The following is a 20,306-nucleotide window of genomic DNA, read 5'->3' as shown; positions in this document are numbered from 1 at the left end:
GCCCCTGTTCAGGGGCCGACACAGACGCCGGGCTGGGAAGCTGCCCTCCGTCAGCGGGGTCCACTGGTGCCACGCGCGTCACCACACTGTCGCACAGCGCGGTCCGACGTGAAGCATCTGGATGCGTTCTAACGTGTCACGTGTATTAGCACCAAACTGTCCTAACCTAGAGCACTTGTGTGCGTTTTACAAGGTGTGCTCCGTGATTCCCAGCGTTTTGACAATTCTTCTCCAAACACATGCAGACCCGGGGGGCCCGAGATGGAGTGAGAGGCTCTCGCAGAGCGCCCTGAGCGGCTAACAGTCTCCCAGCGAGGGCCGGCTCTCCCGCGCAACCTCCTCAGCACTGTCCCTAAATGGAAACTGAATCCGAGAGCCCGAGGTTTTAGGGAGAAATGGTAAAGCTTGCGACAAAATTAAAAGCATCTTACTGTATACACATCACGCTAGCAAATGTGTTCTCTGAGTCACAACCTTCCAGTTTCCCAGCTTCTCAGGATGAGGGGTTCCCAAGCTAAGTAGAAGGGCACCAGGTGTCCGTAGTTACAGAGTAAGTCTCAGAAAAGCCTCTTATCCAAACTTCAGGAAACAGCGAACATGAGTTATCTGCCGACGGAGCCAGGCACCACCAGCTCTCTGCTCCACAGAGAGGCCAGCAGACATGAGACCTAGTCACGCCAGGGGGCAAGGCCAGCAGGTGGCTCCTGGCACAGAACTGGAAGGTGTTCAAAGCCCAGGGGATGCTGCCAGAGAGTCCCCCAGCTGCCCTCCGGCCGTGCGTGTGACTCAGGGGCTTGCAAACTGATGTGGGGACCCTCTCCCCTCTATCGGCGGAGCATTCCTAAGGAGATTTATTACACTTAATCACTGAATTTTATAGTGTGGTATATTGTTTTGTAAAGTATGTGCAAATAATTGTCAGAATACCTTCACTTAGAAACTTTTAGAAGGGGAGCCTGGGTGGCTCAGTGGGTTAAAGCCTCTGCCTTCGGCTCAGGTCATGATCCCGGGGTCCTGGGATTGAGCCCCGCATCGGGCTCTCTGCTCAGTGGAGAGCCTGCTTCCTCCTCTCTCTGCTTGCCTCTGCCTACTTGAGATCTCTGTCTGTTAAATGAATAAATAAAATCTTTGAAAAAAAAAAAAAAAAGAAACCTTTTAGAAGACTTAAAGCCTTGTGACCCTAGCAAGTTTCATTGTTTTTAGTTTATATAAACATAGGTATTGTTATGTATACATACACACATGTATAGAGAACATTGATTTCAAAATTTTTTTTTTTAAAGATTTTTTATTTATTTGACAGAGACATAGCGAGAGAAGGAACACAAACAGGGGGAGTGGGAGAGGGAGAAGCAGGCTTCTAGTGGAGCAGGGAGCCCAACGTGGGCCTTGACCCCAGGACTCTGGGATCATGACCTGAGCCGAAGGCAGACACCCCACCACTGAGCCACCCAGGCACCCTGATTTCATATTTCCCAAGCATAAAAAATACATTATGGGGCGCCTGGGTGGCTCAGTCAGTTGAACGCCTGCCTTCAGCTCAGGTCATGGTCCTGGGGTCCTGGGATCGAACCCCACATTGGCCTCCCTGCTCGGTGGGGAGCCTGCTTCCCCCTTGGCTGCTCCCCCTGCTTGTGCTCTTTCTTGGCTCTCTCAAATGAATGTATAAAATCTTTAAAAAGAAAAAAAGAAAAGAAAAATACCTACTCATTTCACTACACCATGACAATCAGATTCCTGATTTCGGCTCAGCTCATGACCCCAGGGTCCTAGGATGGAGCGCTGCATCAGGGAGCCTGCTTGAAATTTTCTCCCTCTGCCCCTCCCCCTCATATGTGCATGCTCACTCGCTCTCTAAAATAAATCGATGTTTTAAAAAAGAGTGACCAGTTTTACTTCTTTTCTTTGCTTTTTTTTTTAAAGAGATTTTAAAGTAATCTCCGCACCGAATGTGAGGCTTAAACTCACAGCCCCGAGAACCAGAGTCATGTGCTCCAACGGAGCCAGCCAGACATCCCTGAGCAGTTTTGCTTCTAAATGTCAGTATTTACAATGTGCTAAAACGGTGCTCATCCGCGACTACTTCAGTTCATGGCTGTTGTCAGTGGCGCGTGGCTCTTGATCTTGGGGTCGTGAATTCAAGCCCCACGTGGGATGCAAACATTACTGAAATAAATGAACTTAAAAGGAAAAAGGCCCCAGCTGTGGGCATGAAGAGGAACGCTGTCTGTCGCCACCGGCCCGTGTGGGTCTGAGCCGGACCCCATCATGCTGTGTCCGTGGTGCCCGCGTGTCCCTGGCAGGGGCACAGACACCACGTCCGCCCCCGCTCCTGCAAGCCAGCCTGGCCGAGGCGAGCACGGGCCGATGGCGTCTGCACAGTGGCCCAGAAGGCAGCTCCCAGCTCTGGCCTGACTACGGGTGAAAAGGCCGTAGACAGACTGTAAAGCTCTTCTCCTCAGGGTGTGCACACCACACAAACATCACAGCCAGAAAACCCAGAAATGCCCCAGACGGCCCACACTCCACCACCCTCCACCGTTCCCGGGACCACGTAGCCTCACAGCCATACCTACAGCTTGGTGCTTACCTACACCTGCTTACCTACAGCCTGGTGCTTTCCAGAAAAGGAAGTGGGCGACTCCTGTGGCAGGTCGAACGGTGCACACTGCCCACCCCCTGCCCCGGGGCTCTCAGGGGCCCACCTAACCCCAGGCCAGGGCTGCTCCCAAGGGCACGTGCTCCCACATGCCCGCCCGCCCCCAGGAGTGTGCCTTGTGCCCTCACTTAGCCCCCTTCATCCTGCGGGCCTTGCACGCCTCAGCCGGAACGGGCCACCACGGGCTCTCTCAGGGTCCCCGCCTGAGGGGGGCCGTGCCGGCTACAGGCTGGGCGTCCCGACACCGCAGCGCAGGGCGTGCGGCCGGTCCTGAGGGATGAGATGAGCATCTCTGCAGGAAGGGGGTCCTGGGGAAGGTACAGACAGGAGAGCAGGAGCGCTTTGCCAGGATAATGTAGAAATGAAAGGCGACTATCACCAAAGTAACCTTTGTTGCTCTGGTCTGAAACTAACGAACTGATTCATAAAACTGTTTTTTTTTGAGACGGCTGGTGCCTGCGCTGAGACTGGGGGAGGGGCAGAGGGAGTCCCAAGCAGGCTCCACGCCCAGCGCCAGCCTGATGTGGGGCTCGATCTCACGACCCCAAGATCATGACCTCGGACGAAATCAAGAGTCACATGCTTAACTGACGGGGCCAGCCGGGCACCCCCTGGTTAATAAAGCATTTATGTTTCAAAGTCTCAAAACACCAGGGTGCCCACTGGCTCAGCCAGTGGAGGGTGCACCTCTAGGTCTCGGGGTCCTGACTTAAAGCCCCACGTTGGGTGTAGAGATTACTTAAAAATAAAACCTTGGGAAAATCTTTAAATAAAAAGTTTTTAAAAGACTAAAAAGCCTAACTACACGCGGGAAATCCCGAACAGAGCATGGAAGCAGACCCAACGCAGGGAGTTCAAAGGCCAGACGGCCTGCGGCTGGTGGGAGCTCGGCCTGGCCCTAACCCCTCGCGGCCAGGCTGGGGGCCAGGAGCACTCACTTCCTCCTGGCCACCTCCTCTTCTTTCTTCCTGGAGAGCTGCACACAGTTCAGTCTGTCCTCTAAGTCCTTTATCCTAAAAAGGAGGAGGTGTCACTGGGAAAAGCGGATGAGGGCCCCCAAGGCGGCCGACCGGCGGAAGCCCCCGGCTCCAGCAGGCAGGGGCAGGCAGGCGCAGCTGCGCACCGGGCGTCCTTGGCGGCGGCCACGTCCCTGAGCTCCCGGTCCCTGCGCCGCAGCTCGTCCTCCAGCCCCGCGCCGGCGGCCTCCGCACGCCGCAGCAACTCCGCGGCCTGGGCGGCTGCCTCCTTCACAGCCACCAGCTCCTCATTCAACACTTTCACCTTCAAGAGATGAAGAATCCAGGAAGAGGCTGGGCCTGGAACCGAGCGGTGAGGAAGAAACAACACAGAGCCGCGTACCGCAGGCGTGGCACGGCAGCGGCTCGGTTCTCAAACAAGCTTTCTGGGAGAACTGCGGTCCCCGTAAGGGCTGCCGTGCCCTCATCGCTGGTGCGTGGCATCTGCCCTGCCCTCCGGGGCAGGTGTGCAGGGGTCTGGCCCCGCGGGCAGAGGGAGGTGGGGCAGGGCCCATCCCACTGTGGAGCTCAGGACACGGCCCTGCGGTCCCACTGGCCCTCTCCCCACTGGCTCTCACAGGTCCCCAAGGCCTCCTGAAGGTCGCTGCAGGGCTCCTCCAGGAGCGCAGTCAGGTGCACTGATGCACGGGGCCAGACGGGGCCTGAGAAGATGTGGAGCACTGGTGTCCCTGCCAGGATGTGAGGGCGGGCTGGGAGCTGCCCGGCCCACGCCAGTCACGGGAACTGGCCAGCGTTCCCGGGCCCTCTGGCTGGCCCAGCACTGCCCTGGGACTGTAGCATTGTGGGGAGGCCGGAGGCCTGTGGGAGGGGCCCTCCCTGACCCAGGGGGCGGGGTTGCTCCTACAGACACCTGCTGGGCGCAAAGCGGCTGCAACCCTGGGGGTGAGGAGGTGGGGCGGTGCCAGGCCAGGAGTCCTCCCCTGCTTCCTCGTCCCGCACAGCCTCCCACTTCCTCAAAGCTGGCCCTGTGTCCGCGCTAAAGTTCAGACGTACACGCTGCTCACTGCGGCCGGGTGCACAGGCTGCACACAGGCCCTGACCACCTGCCTGGCCTCCTCCGCTGTCAGTGGGGGACGAGCAGCACCTCCCCAGAGGCATGTTCCCAGTGCTCACAGAGGACACACCAGTGACAGGCTATCTGGATGGGGTCGGGGAGCACTTTATCCTGGGAGGGGGCTCCCTTCCCCAAGGCCGGGGAAACCAGAGCCTGGCACCAGCCCTCCTCTCCCTCAGGAGAAGGGCCATGTAGCAGGCACCACGGTGGGCATAACCCCTGACCCCATTACAGCAAGGGAGGCCTCTGTGTGAAGCCCGCCTTCCTGCGGCCCAGCAGCGGCACTGGATGTCTGGGGAGGGAGCGGTCATCGACCAAAGGCCGTCCCCCACCTTGAGCTCATGAGTCAAGACCACGCTGCTCATGCTGTCGGCCTGTAGGCGGAACCCGCGCTCCCGCTTCTGCATTTCTGACTTGAATTCCAGCAGCAGCTCCTGAAACAGAAGGGGCTGGCGGTGAGAGGAGGCCATCAGCAGCAGAGAAGCTCCCACAACGAGGACCCAGTGAGCGGGCCCGAAGCCGGCAGGACACTGAGGTCCCTAGAGGCAGAGGTGCCACACGAGTCACGTCCGTGTAAACCTCCAGGGGCTCTTGCAGCGTCCGAGCGCCTCGAGGGATTGTCCCCGGGCTGCCGGGAGTATCTGCTGGGCGTCCACGGAGCCGCCAGGCCTGTCTGCCAGGCACACACAGATGAGGACCTGCTGGGGACCTGCGACAGAGGCCCCTGGGCCTGCTCACCCTGCCCACGCGTGGGAGCTTTCCGGCTGATTCCGGCCGGTTCCAGCTGGGTGTCCAGGCCACGCCACGGCTCCCCACCCGTCTCCGCGCCATCTCCCTGCCAGGAGCCCCATCCCACTCCCCCCAGGATGCTGACCACGGCTCAGAGAGCAGGCAGTCTCCAGAGTTTCACCCCCAGGCTGAATCTACCCAGTAGGTCACTGTGACCATGAGAGCACTCAGCGTCACCCACCGGGGACAGGGACCACAGCCCACACCTGATCGCCCCCGGTTTCTCCTGGAGTTTGGGTTGCCCTCCGACCTCCCCCCACCTCTCTCTTTTTGGTCATCCTGTGCCCTCATATCCCTTCGCACCATCCCGTGGGCAGCGTGACCCTCTCTCCTGGGGTGCGGCCCCTCCAGGGGCGTCAGCCTCCTCACTGTGGCCTGGCTTCTCCCCGGACCACCGCCCAGCCGACCCTCCCGCCGTGCTTCACCCTCCCACCCCCATGCGCTCCCTGCGCTGCCTGTTCTCTGTGGCTTCTTCCGGGTGGGAGGAGCCTCTGCCGCCCCCCACGCCCCATGCGGCCTCACAGGGGTCTGGAAGCTCAGCTCTGGCCTGGCCCCGGCCCACTGGCTCCTGCAGGGCACTCTGGGACTCTGAGGCTGGGGCTACTCAACCCTGGGTACGCCAGGGAGTCTGCTCGGCTCAGGCCCCCATCTCCGCTCCCATCACCTGGTTCCCACTGTTCTGAACTCCGAAGGGAACGGAGGCAGCTGAGGGCTGAGCCCTTGGCCACTGGCCAGGCTGCAGAGCACGCTCCAGTAACTTCCAGGAGAGGCCCGCTAAGCCTGGTCTCTGCAGGTGCTCCCCCTGCCCCTGTATGTGCGGACCCGAGGGCCCCGCGCTCACACCTCACAGCCGTCCGCTCTCCTCCCCTCCCGTGAGTCCCCGGGAGGTCTCTGCAACATCTCCCAGTATCGCTCCAGCCTCTGCCGGCCTTTCGCTCTGAAGTCCCCGCCCTGAGAAGTGACCAGGCCATTTCCTCCAAAGTCGACCCCTTCCTGGTTTCCACTGCATGTTTCTAGAACGCGATTGCTGAATTGAACATCCTGATTTATCCTCCGCATCTCTTAAATTTCTCCTAGATGTCCTTTCTTATCTACATTCTGAATTTGTTTCTTTAAATATACTTTTAATTGTCCAAATTCTTCCTTGTTTTGTGACCAGCCCATCCTCCTAGCACCCTGTTCTTGGGTTATGGAGGCAGCACTCATCTCTGGAGGCCCAGGAAGACCCCGCGACGCCCCCCGAAAGCCTGCAAACCACGGCAGCACGAGGCGAGGCTGGCCCTGCCCCCACCCCAGTGCAGACAGGCTCGAGTTCCCACCTGTGGCGAGAGCAGGGGGTCACGGGATCGCCAGCTCGCCTGCGACGACTAGACCGGCGCGGACACCGGAGGCCAGCATGGGCACACCTGCCACCTCGCCCCAGAAATAGACACACAGTTGGGGGGCTTCAGGGTCACCGACCCAGGAATCATCATTCTTTCAGGGCCGTTTTCCCTTGAACTCTTGGCTTCTTTCCTATGCAGCCGGCGATTCTCAATGTGTCTTGCCTCACCTGCTATTCGAGAACCCAGCAAGAAAATGCTCACTGGAACGTCACCAAATTAAATCACCTGCTGTTCCTATGATCCCACTGAGGAAAGGAAAAGGCCGGGCCAAGGACGGAAGATGGCCTAACACACGTGCGCAAGGACCTGTTTCTGGAGCCCACCGGCACTCTTACACACCAGTACCATGAAGACAGATCATCTACCTTGTGAGAAGGGCAGAGAAAGTGAACGGACACTTCCCCCCAAAAAATAGCTTAATGGCCAATGAGCACATGAAAAGATGCTTACGGGGGCGCCTGGGTGGCTCAGTGGGTTAAGCCTCTGCCTTCAGCTCAGGTCATGATCTCAGGGTCCTGGGATCGAGCCCCGCATCGGGCTCTCTGCTCAGCGGGGAGACTGCTTCCCCCCTCCTCTCTCTGCCTGCTTGTGATCTCTGTCAAACAAATAAATGAAATCTTTAAAAGGAAAAGAAAAAAAGAAAAGAAAAGATGCTTACACACTGACCATCGGGGACAGGCTAAAACCACAATGAGACAAAGAGCACGACCCAGCCTATAAAATGGCTGAAATGGGAAAGACGGACAACGCCGTCCTTACAGGGACACAGAGCAGAACGCCAGCCACTGCGGGTGCTGGTGGGAACACGAGACGGTACAAATGTCTAGGAACACGGTTTGACAGTTTTTTACCAAGTAAAACGTGCCCCTAGCACAGAACCCAGAAACTCTGCTCCCAAGTTATTTACCCAAATGAATGGAGACCTGCCAAGAATGTCCACAGCAACTTCATTCAAAATGGCCTTGAACTGGAAATGACCCAAGTGTCTGAGCCGTTGGTCTGCAGGTGAATGGGCAGCCGGCTGGCGCGGCCACATAGCGCGCTCCCGGCCAGCAAGAGAAAGGACAGCGCACTGACCCCACGACACTGTCTGAAGGAGGCCAGAGAGCAGGCAGCGCATGGCTCTCGCAACGACAGACGTCGCCCATGGGCCCTCACCTCCCGTCCTCTCGCTGAAGGCTCTGCTCGGGGCTCCTCTGTTTAACACCTGCCCTTTGGTGATGTCCCAGGCTCCCAGCTCTGTACTTCATGACCTCCCCAACGTGCAAAGTCCCCTCTTACCCAACACTTCCACATGGAAGGCCAGCAACCACCTCCCACGCAGCCCGACAGCACAACACCACCTCCTGTGAGCCCTACGTGGCTGCCTGCCCCTCCGATGCCTGACCTTGAGCACCTGCCCAGGAGCTCCAAGCATGAGGGTACCCACCACTCCCTGACCACTAGCAAGCTTCTGTCACAACTCCCCCTCCTGCCCACCCTGCCCTACTGTGTCATGCTGGGGACACCCTGGGGTGCTGCACTAGAGACCGTGCTGGTCAGTGTCCACTGTGACCCCTGGAGGACCAGCTCGCACCCAGAGCAGGCAGGTCCGGGTGCCTACACTCTAACTCCAGGGCCTGGGAGGATGCCTAGCACATGGTCCACGTTCAAAAAATATTTGTTAGGGGCGCCTGAGCCTTTGGCTCAGGTCATGATCTCAGGGTCCTGGGATCGAGCCCCACATCGGGCTCTCTGCTCAGCGGGGAGCCTGCTTCCCCCCCTCTCTCTCTGCCTGCCTCTCTGCCTACTTGTGATCTCTGTCTGTCAAATAAATAAATAAAATCTAAAAAAATTTAAAAAAATATTTGTTAAATGAATGAAGAAATCAATCATCCCATTTCTCTGTCAGTGGCTTCTACCGATACAGAAGAAAGCTTCCCTTAACCCCACAGCCTACAACTCACAGGTACGCTAAGAGCCAAACAGATGACTCTGTTCTCATCACCTTAAATTTCATTTTTCAAGAAAAAAATCACTATCACCATTGAATCAACTCTCCTTCTGACAAGTCAATCATGGACACCAGAGCTTCAGAAACAAGAGACAGGAAACCAGCCCAAGGAGAGCAGGAAGTCGGGGAGCACACAGGAGCCTCGTTCAGTCACTGAAAGAGCAAGACGCGGGCAGCGGAGCTCAAGCAAGGGCAGGCTGTGCCCCAAGAACCAGCGTGGGCTCACCCTGCTCCAGAACCATGCCGGACAAGTGCCACCCATGTTTCCAGCAGCCACTTCGGGTAGACCAGCAAAGCCGGAGAGTCTCTGTCCTCCCAGAGGCAGGGCTACCACGAAAAGCAACGTCCCCCATGGCTGTGAGGGGTTCCTCGACAGATGCAGGGGCTCGAAGCTGGAACCAGCCCGAGTCACAGCAAAGACTGAGTGTGGACAGCCTGGGAAGCCCCGCAGAGGTCTGGCCCAGCCACCCCAATTCCCCGGAGGTCACTGCTGCCCCTGAGGGTCACTGAGACCCTGGTTGCCTGGGGCCCTTCTGACGTTCCTGCAGGAGTGACCCCAGTGCTGCCTGAGGAAACCTGTGCTACCCAGCAAGCCGTAAGGGTCCGGTGGTCACCCTGCTGCTCAGACCCCACTTAGTGCCCTGCCAACTGGGGCTGTTCCCAAAAGGCCAAGCTGCCCATAACGGACGAGACTCATTAGTTCTGGAAAAGTCTAGAAGTCCCCTGCAGATTTCAGGAGCTGTCAGGGTGCTCTGAGCAGTCGCAGCAACCCGAGAATGAATGTGGGGCTTCCCAAGGGAAAGGAAAGGGCTGTCTGCAGGGCCTCGGCCTCCTCGCCTATGGTCAAAGGACAGTCATGTCCCTGGGGTCTTTCCACCCTGACCTGCACAAGGCCTCTCAGGAGACACGGTTCTGTCTCAGGGGCTGACATGGCACCACGGGGCAGCAGGCCAGGCAGCCGGGCCCCAGTCCACCGGCAGGACAGGTCTGTCCGTAATTGCTGCCCCAGCACCTGGAGCAGAGCCAGCACGGCCAGGCACACCATCCGATCTGCCCCACGGCACAGTCACCAAGAGATAGGGAACAAGCCCGGGGTTCAGTGCTGTGAGAACAGGCAGAAACAGGACACAGCGCAGGCTGACTTCCGGATGAGTCCTTCCCCCCGTGTCGTGAGCAGGAGTCTAAAACTATGATGGGAGGAGACGGGAAAAGGTTCAGGAGGCCCCCAGAAGGTGCCACTCCAGCACACGGGCTGTTCTGAGCTGAAGGCGCTTGAGATCCCGCAGGCTCCAGAGAAACTGTCCTGTTCTTAACCACAGAACGATCTAAACTGGGCGTGTTTCCCAGAATAAGGGTCGTTAGTGGAGACAAACGTTTTCTGAGTGGCCCATCTGTGTGGGGGAGCAAACATCTTTTTCTCTTCTACACACACACACACGCACGCACACACGTCTAGATACGTGTATGTTTTTTAAATAACGTCTATGTCCGGCATGGGGCTCGAACTCATGACCCTTAGACTAAGAGTTCCACGCTCTACCGATGGAGCCAGCAGTGCACTCCGGGCAGAACCAACATCCTCCTGCCCCACGCTGGCAATCCTCACTGCCCCGAGAGGCCTGCCTTCCCTCTCAAGTGCCAGCTCCCGCCCCTTCTCCGCGGTTCCGACTGACATACAGACCTCACTCTGCCCAACTCTGGTGTTTCCACAGGTGGACTCCCCGAACACGCACCTAGTACATCTGACGTTCTCCCGCTCGCCTGCCTCACAGCGATCCAACTCTAAGCCCAGCTAGAAGGACCTCCGAGGGGATGGCGCTCTTGCTCCCCGACAATGGCGACGCAGGGCCGGGTTAACAGCGGCTCAGAGCCTACACACTGGACTCCCGATTCCGTCTCTGCCATTTACTGAGAGCATCTCGGGCAGGTCACTTCATGCCTCTGGGCTCGGCCCCCATCTGGGAAATTCGGATCGACACTGTGTCTCTGCTGTGAGCGGCATGGGGAGCTCCCCAGAGGCAGTTTCCACAAACGCTGCAGCTGCTACGGAGGACACAAGCTCGGCACGCGCTCGAAGGAGCCAAGGGGGCCCTGTTGCCTCGCCCCGCACTCACATGGCTCCCCCACATGTGGACTCGGCCACAAATGTGAGCGGTACCCTTCGACCACACCCCACACGCCCACGTCCGTCACAAGTGCAGGCCGAGTCTCAGGGTCCGGGGACCTCTGGAGACAGGTTAGGCACTGCCTGTAGGCCGACGCGTCTACACAGACACCCAGGACAGCTCTTTTCTACAGTAAGTAACTCAAATTTTGATTTTCAATACTTTCTCCTGAAATAAATAAGGTAGAAAACATGGACCCCTCGTGAGGAGAGAGAACATTGAGGGAGTTTCTAGAGACAGAGGTTTAGACGCCCACTGTCTCCCTCCAGGCCACCCCAGAATGGACACCTGCTCCAGTAGCTCAACTTTGATCCCAGGGACACCGCACAGTTAACAAGAAGGCCGTCTTCTCCTCAACAACTCGGTTTCCAAGTGGCGGGCAGGGCGGGCACCTGAGAGGGGCGACGCCAGAGCGTCCTACCTGCCTCTGCAGAGCTAGCTCGCCATCGAGCTCCGCGAGCTTTCTCTCCAGCTGCCGGTTCAGGCTTTCGTACTGTTGCCGCTGCTGGTGCATCTCGCCGTTCTTGTCACTGTGCAAGCAGGGCGGTATGAAGACGAGTCAGATGCGTCTGCAGGATGGGCCCTCAGGAGGCTTCAGTGGGACCTGAGTGCTACATCACACAGGCGCCTGTCTGCCGAGGAGCCTGAAATGGGGTCCAGAGTCTCCCAAGGTAATTCCCAAAGTGCCCAGGACACAAGCCCAAGTCACGGGTCACACTGAAAGCAGGAAGGTCCCCACCCAAACGGGAAAAGGCAGTCAGCACATGCTAACACCAAGACACAGACACTGAGCTTTTCCAACAAGGGTTTTAAAGCAGCCATTATGTAAAACTTTGGTGCACTCTTAAATAAAAAAAATTAGGAACTCTCGGCAAAGGAAAATTTACAAAGAATCAAACGGAAGTTGAGAACTAGGAAGTGCGACAACCAGCATAAGACTCAACCAGGGTGAGCCCAACAGCAGGACCAACATGTCAACGTGACAGACCCAAGAGTCCATGAACTTGAAGCCAGAACAACAGAAACAGCCCCGGCAAATGACAGAAACAGACTGAAAACCAGGAGCAGGGCCTTAGGGAGCTGTGGGACAGTCACAGAAGCCGAAAGCTCATGCCACTGAGCCCCAGCACGGGAGGACAAAGAGGAGGGCTGATGCGTACTTGAAGAAATAACAGTTGGAAAGGTCTCAGATTAGGGAAAAGTAGAAAGGGGGGCAAATGACGTGAGAAGACACTTGATGAGAATGACGTAGAGCCCTTTAAGGTCTCTCCAACGCAGCTGTGAGGACGAAAACCAGTATCCCCAGGAGGGCAAGCTGGCCCACGTGCCCCAGCACCTCGAGCACCTGCTTCGGACCCGCCACGTGCATCTCAGCGGGGGCGGGGGGTGAACAGTGGAGCTGGGGAGCGGCCAGGATGCCAACACCCCTCCTGTGGGGGAAGGTCACGGAGCCCCGTCCCTGCTCCAGGCGACGCTGACCTTAGCTCAGCTCTGTACCTGACTTCCCTGCGCCCTGGGAGGGTGGCATGGGGGGTGAACGCCGCCAGCCACACTGCTCCCAGGAGCAACAGGCTGCCCGGCATTGGACTGGCACCACGAAGAGCTCGGGCCTCCAGGCTTCCTGAGGACGGCGGCACCTGGGACCCGGGAGCTGGGCCCGCACACTCTTACAGGCCAGGCCGGCGGGGCGGAGGCTCAGAGCCGGGCTGGTCCTGCGCCCACCAGGCCACCCCAGCGTGTGCCCGGCCCACCACAGGAAGGCTCCAGCCACGGAGCGGCGCCACGCCAGCAGGCCCTGCAAACCCAGGACGGGGCTGGGTAGCCATTTAGAAGGATGTGGCAGGGGCACCTGTGTGGTCAGCGGGTTAAGCCTCTGCCTTCAGCTCAGGTCATGGTCTCAGGGTCCTGGGATCGAGCCCTGCATCGGGCTCTCTGCTCAGTGGGGAGCCTGCTTCCTCCTCTCTCTCTGCCTGCCTCTCTGCCTACTTGTGATCTCTGTCAAATAAATAAATAAAATCTTTAAAAAAGAAGAAGAAGAAGGATGTTGTAGAACAGTGCAGGACGCGAAGAAAAGCCGCCCCCGTGGATGGCAACTGCCCCAAGCTGCTGCAGGCCGCGTCCACGTAGGCACAAAAGTGAGCCCTCCTGGGAGAACCCAACACACCCCTCAGCTGCTTCTCCCTTCACCGGGCCGCCCTCAGGAAACAGCGTCGTCCACAGGACCACGGTCGCCGGCGACACCGCCCACCAGCGTTTCGAAGTGCACCTTGACAACACGAAACCTCAGGATCCCGCTCTAAGTGCAGGACTCCACCCGCCGCTCCGACGTCTGTGCTCACGTGCGCTCACATGCGCAGATGCACAGACACGCTCACGCACGTGCACACACACACCAGAGGGACACACCCCGACAGTTAACATGACATCACGAACACACACGCGGAGATGGGGGCAAGGACAGCAGGACAGTTTAAATGAAGCCCATGTTCTCTCTCATCACCGAGGAGGGCGCGTGTGACACGAGGGCAGCCGTCCCATCGGGGGACCCAACAGGACCCTCGGACCCGAGCCTCAGGTTCTTGGCGGGCCTGCCTCACCACAGCGCCCTGAGCTTGGGGACGAACAGCCGTTTTGCATGATTCGGACAGCCGTGGGCTCGGGTATCTTCGTGGAAATGCTACGGGTTCGGACTTCGTGGAGAAAAGCCCTGCCTGGGAGCCCCTCCCTGTGCCCCCGCCGCCCCCGCCGCCCGCGGCTGCCCTGCCTCACCTGTGCGCACGCTCCAGCTCCCGCCGGTGCTCCTGCAGCGTCAGCCGGTGCTGCTGCAGCAGGTCCTCCCGCCACCGGGCCTCGCGGGCCAGCGCCTGCCGCAGCCGGGCCGCCTCCACCCTGAGCTCGCTCACCTCCGCCCGCTGCGCCTCCTCCAGCCCCTGGGCCCGGGTGAAGGCCACGTCGTAGCGCTCCAGCTCGCGGTCCCGCTCCTCCAGCACCCGCAGGTTGTGGACAAAGTCCTCCCGCAGGCTCCGCAGCTCCCCCTGCGCCTGGTGCAGCCGGCTGTGTGCCTCCTGCAGCGCCGCCTCCTGCAGCCGGCCACGCTGGGCCTGCAGCGCTCGCCACTCCTCCTCCTTGCGGGCCAGCAGCTGGCTCAGGGCCTGCTCCGTGGGCGGCAGCATCGGCGCGGCTGCAGCAGGGGGAAGGTGGGCAGCGGGCCCGCAGTTAGGGGCTCTGGCTGTCCTTCTGCAACACCCGCCCCAGGTCCCCGTCCTCGGCATTGCTGTCACCAAGTGGGGGCACCCTGTCTGGTCACGCGTTCTGAGAGCCGCAGGGGGGGCCCCCAGGGCGAGACCTTGAGGGCTCTGTTTAGCCTGTCCTCACCCGGCAGCGGAGGAAGGAAAGACAGGAAACCGCGGGCTCACCGACAAGTGCTGGGTCCTTCAGAACAGGCTCTCGAAGGGATGAGAAAACGTGGCCACGAAGGATGTGAGCGAGCGCTGGAGCCCGCCAGCCTCCGAGAGCCGCCGGCCCCACGCGGCACCCGCCTCGGTGTCCAAGAGATTCAGCACTCACGAGCCGCTTCCTTGCCTCTTGATCTCCAATCCACCGAGGACTGATACTTTCCTAAAACAGCAAAATAAAGTAGTAAAGGAAAATAAAATTAGAATACAAACACAAGCCCAATTTCTAAATTATTTGACTCAACAGCATAAAACTACTTTGCCAAACTGCTAACAAGTGTCTGAATGCTTCTTGCTCCTGCGTGTCTGCCAAGGATGGGCCGCGGGAGTGTGCACGGGGGGCGGCAAGCAAGGGCGCCAGGCGCGCCAGAGACCACGTGGCCTGGGCACGTCCCCTCACCTGGCAGACAAGGGGTGGCTTCTGACATATAAAACCATGTGGTGCTCCGGGCCCTGACCTGCGCAAACGGGCCCAAGGCCACACAGCAAGCCCAGACGGCAGGCAGGCTGGGCCCAAGGGCCACGGTCATCCTGGGGGCAGACGCTCCAGGGGCAGCCACAGCGCTTCTCTGAGAGCACCGTCCCAGAAGGGCTGGGGGCATATGAGTCGGGCATCCGGCAGGCACATTTGGATATCACTGTCATCCCAAAGAATCTAAAATGTCTGATTCACGTGAAGTGGGTCTTTTGTAAGAAGAAGAAATCCCAGGTCACCAGGGTGGCTCAGTCATTGAGCGGCCGACTGTTGCTTTCAGCTGCGATCATGATCTCAGGGTCGTGGGATCAGGCTCCACAGTCAGCCAGGGGTCGGCTTCCCTCTCCCTCTGCCCCTCCCCCACCCGTGCTCTCTAAATAAATAATCTCAGAACACGGCTACAGTAGAAGAGGAAAACATCGCGTGACAGAAATCAGGGTCAGGCAATGGAGGCCACGTAACCGCCGCCGTCAGACGGCGCATCCCACCAGAGGCTGGAGGCCGGAGCGCTGGGAACAGGCCGGAGCGCAGTGGCCAGCATCTTCGTAAGGAAAAGGCAAGGCGATCGGTCAGGTGAAGCCAGTATTTTCTTGGCATCGGCCATCGACCCGAATGAACTCCGTATGCGGGGCAACCTCTACAAGAGTAAGGAGTCCCGCGGCACAGGGCCTGGCTGACTCCTGCTGCAAAGGCAGCTGGTAATTCCTCAGGGCTCTGTGGGCCACAGGGCCTGTTGCAGCTCTCCAGCTCCGTGCAGAAGCAGCCACAGAGCATGGACGACACCGGCTGGATCTGGCCCGCGGGCCTGCTTTGCCGAGCGCTCCAGCTCTGCGCAGGGACACTGCCACAGGTACCATGCGGCAGCCTCCAGCGCTGGCCGGCCCAGGCCCTCAGGGCTCACTTCCAGCCTAGCCCGTCTGGGGCTGACTGGGCGCTGGAAAGGAGCAGCAGAGCGCGGAGGGAACGATGGCGCCAAGACCCAGAGCAAGAGGCTGAAGCAGAGGAGGGCCTGCAGAGGCTGCGGGGACCGCAGGACGTTGCCACATGCGATATAACGAAAAACACAGCGTGGCCTTCGTTCTCAGTTCCTGGCACACGGCTCCTAAAACCCTCACGACCCTACGGGGCAGCTTTTGTTCCATTCAGTGTTTGTTCCCAGGTTCTGAAATAACTTCAGGTGAGAGGGTATCTTCTCTTTCATAACAAACCTGTCAACACACCTGAGTTTATGAGGCGACTGTGGAAAGGCCCAGAAAACCGTGGGATGGAGCTGGCTGCCAGGGGAACCGACGCAGGGATGACAGGGTTTCCTTTCCCGCTCCCCCACCAGCTTCCCCCGGGAGGCGGACTCGATCACCAGTGGCCAGTGGTTCTATCAGTCATGCTTATGTGCTGACGCCTCCACAGAAATCCCTGGCCAAAGGGTTCAGAGAGCTTCTGGGTCGGTGAACACACTGGGGGAGCCCGAGACAGCACGGAAGCTCTGCACCTCTGCACTCGTCGCCCTGGGCATCTCCTCCGTCCGGCTGTTCCTGAGTTATAGCCTTTCATGATGAACTGGTCATCTAGAAAGCGGAATGTTCTGGGAGCCCATGGAGCGGGTCGTTGGACCTCTGATGTCCGGCGGGTTGTCAGCAGCACAGGTGACAACCCAGACTTGCCACTGGCATCCGGGTGGGGCCAGTCTTGAGGGGCTTCCCCCAGCAGTGAATCGGAATCCAGTTCGACCGCAGATGGTGCCTGGTGGAGGGGAAGCCGCGTGCCGCCCGAGGCAGAGCAGAGCAGAGCGTGCCCGCAGAGGGAGGGAGGCCCAGGAAGCAGAGGCCCGCTCGCTGGGGGCAGCAGAGCTCCGCCGCCACGTCCTCCCCAGGGCTGGCCCTGCCCAGGGGCAGCCCCAGGTCCCCTGCCTGCACGGGTCTGCAGAGAGGCTGTGCTCCTCCGTGGCCAGCTGCCGCCAGAGCCAAGGTGCCTCGCACCAGGCTGCAGCCCTAACCCTGCGGGCCTCTCGGCCTCGGCCAGCACACCGCGTCCCCCCCACTCCGCCGTGACACACCCTGCCAGGCACCTGCTTGCCATCCTGAGTTACAGACCGCCTGAGCCCAGCACCCCACGCTTCTGCCCCCAGTTTCCCTGGCTCCTTCAAAGGCAGCCCTCTCTCCAGCTGCCCAAGCTACACGCGCAGGGTGAGCCTTGCCTCCCAGCTGCCTCTCAGCCCCGCACCTCAGCCGCCATCATCCCTGAGCTGCGGGGAGTCACCACGAGGGCCCCGGCTGTGCGCTCACTCGAGCACCGCCGAAGGGACCTTCTAGGAAAGGAAAAAAAGCCTAACTCCCTAGGGCTTCCCATTCGGGGACACTTGCCGCCATCGCACGCCCTGGAGCTCGCCACCTGCGGCCACGGGCAGGGTGGTGTCAGGCCTCCAGGCGGCTCCATCATGGGAACAGGGCACCCCGTTTGCTTCCTCCCAATGCAAAATACCCAAGCACCCCACACTGCGGTCGCCAGCCCTCACCCCTCCAGATCCACGGCGACTGAAACTTCAGACGTGTTAGTGGATGGATGAATCGCAGAAAAACGAGAGACGTTTACTTCTGGAAGCGTTTATTCAATGAGAAAGGGCGCCCTTGGCGCCAGCTCCAGTCGGTGACTTGTCTCCCCCAAGCAGACAGCTGAGATGCACGGAGGTCACCCAGGCTCTGTTCTGAGCCCAGGCCCCAGCACGCAAACAGTGATGACAAATGTTCGCCCTGCGCAGGAGCAAAGCCCTGCAAAGGCCACATCGCCGTTAGCAGAAAGCAGCAAAACACCCCCAAGGGCACGGTGAGCTTCCTAGAACCCTCCTTCGCTCCTCCAGCGAGAATTTATTCCGCGGCTACCAGGCGCGAGGGGCTGGGTGGCCTCCTCTGCAGGCGGGCAGGTAAGGCCCCTGCACCCGTGCGCCACCACCCCGGGATGAGACGGAAGCACAAAAGAAAATGGGCAGAGGAGGCAACTCCGCATACCAGCAGAGAGACTGGGCCCTGGGCTGCCCGGGGCAGAGGCCAGGGAACACTCCACCCACTGGCACAGAGCACGAAGGGGCCCTGCTTGGCCTTCAGGAGCCTTCCAGGCCCTGCCTGGACCACGGTCTCTGCGCCGGCTGCAGGGCTCCCGGGACCACTGAGAACCCAGGACGACGGCAGGCCAGGCAGGCCGCCCAGCCCAGCAAAAGCCCGGGGGCGGAGCCGGCGACCTCCACGGCTGGGGCTTTGCCCACACTAACTGCGTATCTACTAGCTGCCCAAAACCCCCAAGGTGCACGCACCCCGCTACCAGCCAGCGGGGGAGCTGTGAGCGTGGCCCAGGAGCTCCGGGGCAGGCCCAGTTTGGTCAACAAAACCTGGCGCCCACACAGGCCACCCACACGCCTGTGCCCACTCGCAGGGGACGACTCGGGACTAAAGCAAACACACACCACCACATGAGGCCCCCGCTACTGTGACCTCTGGTGACTCAGACTGTCGCCCAAAGTGCCCATGAGTCATCACCACCATCCTTCGCAGAGAACACACCGACGTCTGCCAGGTCTACGGGACCCCCCTCCTCCGGGGACCGCTCACGAGCGCCCTGTCCTGTGACAGGCACCCTACCACCAGCTTCGCCTCGTGAAGGCTCTGGTCACACCGCTACCCACAGGGGTACTCCCGTAATCCAGAGAGCCAACCACGGGATACCATGTCTGTACGGTGTCTGGACACGGCTCTGGCCATTCTCAAAGTAAAGTTCAACCTGTTTGGGACAGTATTCGGGGAGTCCCGGGACAGCTCCCTCCTAGGGAGTGAGCGGCTTGGATGGTGCAGCACCCACTGGTAACCGCCCTGCAAAGACGCACACCCCTTCCCTCATCACAGAGCAGCCTGTGCCCTGCTGCTGGGTGATCTCACCAAAGGATGATCCTAAAAGCCCCGAGGCTGACAATAATCGGCTTTAAACGTCACAGAGTCAGATGGACCCAACGGGTCGGCCAGTGGATGTCCCCAGCAAGCGTCCAGTTTTCAGGAAGGATGGCATGAAGCTTCTGGGGAAACTACAGACATCCCACTGAGGGGAGAGATGCACCGTTACCCTGGCTTTGCGCATGGCGTTCCCAGTGTTCTAGGGGACCGGGGGGTCAGCAGGGGACTGAGCAGGGCCATGCGAGGCCATACCATCACTCTGACTTCCGTGTGTGTGAAACACGGAGCTTTCTAACCCTTATTTCAGACCTAGCGCCTGGAAATCGCCAGGGTCAGGAAGATGGAAAGAACGCCTCGTGAAATCCACGGTCTCCCCTGCACGGAAGGTCTGCAGCCCCCATTCGGATGTAGGCAGCAGCAGCCCCATCTGGAAGATGACCTCAGGCAGCAACACACATAAAAGCACCCCAGGGGCCGCCAGGAGTGTGGAGCGGCTTGGGGCTCGCTCACCCGAGCCTCGCCAGCGGCCTGCAGCGGGTGCCCGACGGGAGGGGCCGCCTTGTCGGAGGCAAGGTGGGGGCAACGCCTGGGTCTTGGCGCGCCTTGCACAGAGCACAGGGTGAGAGAGGCTCAGAAGCGGGCACTTCCCGACAGTGGGAGACACCAACGAGTCCTAGCAAATTCGGGGGGAGCCAGAGGTGGCCAGAGCCGCCGGGGAAGCCCATGCCAGGTGTTCTGACAGCTGGCGCCACGGTTAGGAGGACAGAGCTCGAGACAAAGGTTAAGTCTCAGGGAACCACAAAGAACCACATGGGAGGTGCAGAGCTTCCCAAGCACGGGGGCTCTACAGGGGGTGTGCCGTGTCCTGGGGCTGTGCCCAGCCCTCCTGTGCGGTCTAGATGCTGGATGAACAGGGAAGGAGTAGGACAGGGTGTTTCTGTCCCATGGGTTAATCTTACCACTCACCCAGGGGACCAGACCATCAGAGTGAAACCCATCAGAGATGAGCCCTCAAGTTACCCGATCGGCAGATATGACACTAGAATTATTCGCACACTGCGGGGCTGACCCGATTTGGAGCAATTTGTTTTACAATAAACATCTGATGAGTACTTAACTGGGAAAGCGTTGCTGGAATGACCGTGTTACAGCATAAGCACTTACAGACACTACAGCTTACACGAGGGAACGTCTGTGCAGGGGGAAAGGTGGTCACTAGACGCTTACGAACAAGACAATTGGGCACGCTGGCTGAGCAAAGAGCTGTCCAAAGCAGGGGTTCCCGTTCACCGCCTTCCTGAGGACTGCGGCCCCGGCTGCATTAGGCTCTGGACTCGGCCACTAGTAAGATGAGCCCCG

General features: G+C 59.5%; 1 protein-coding gene across 1 annotated transcript in view; it reads right to left on the bottom strand.

The window, feature by feature from the left end:
• Positions 1-14,263, bottom strand: part of CCDC57 (coiled-coil domain containing 57) — a 52,635-nt gene extending 38,372 nt beyond the window's left edge. The window contains 6 exon segments of the mRNA XM_032870337.1: positions 3,598-3,672; positions 3,783-3,940; positions 5,083-5,184; positions 11,504-11,612; positions 13,247-13,348; positions 13,852-14,263. Of these exon segments, the coding sequence (XP_032726228.1) occupies positions 3,598-3,672; positions 3,783-3,940; positions 5,083-5,184; positions 11,504-11,612; positions 13,247-13,348; positions 13,852-14,255 (950 nt within the window). The 5' untranslated portion in view covers positions 14,256-14,263.
• Positions 14,264-20,306: the final 6,043 nt, after the last annotated feature.

Source organism: Lontra canadensis, unplaced genomic scaffold (genome assembly GCF_010015895.1).
Source record: "Lontra canadensis isolate GAN:19392208 unplaced genomic scaffold, GSC_riverotter_1.0 scaffold41, whole genome shotgun sequence".
Taxonomy (NCBI): Eukaryota; Metazoa; Chordata; class Mammalia; order Carnivora; family Mustelidae; genus Lontra; species Lontra canadensis.
Note: the sequence above shows the minus strand (reverse complement) of the source record. Positions and strands in the feature narration are given on the sequence as shown.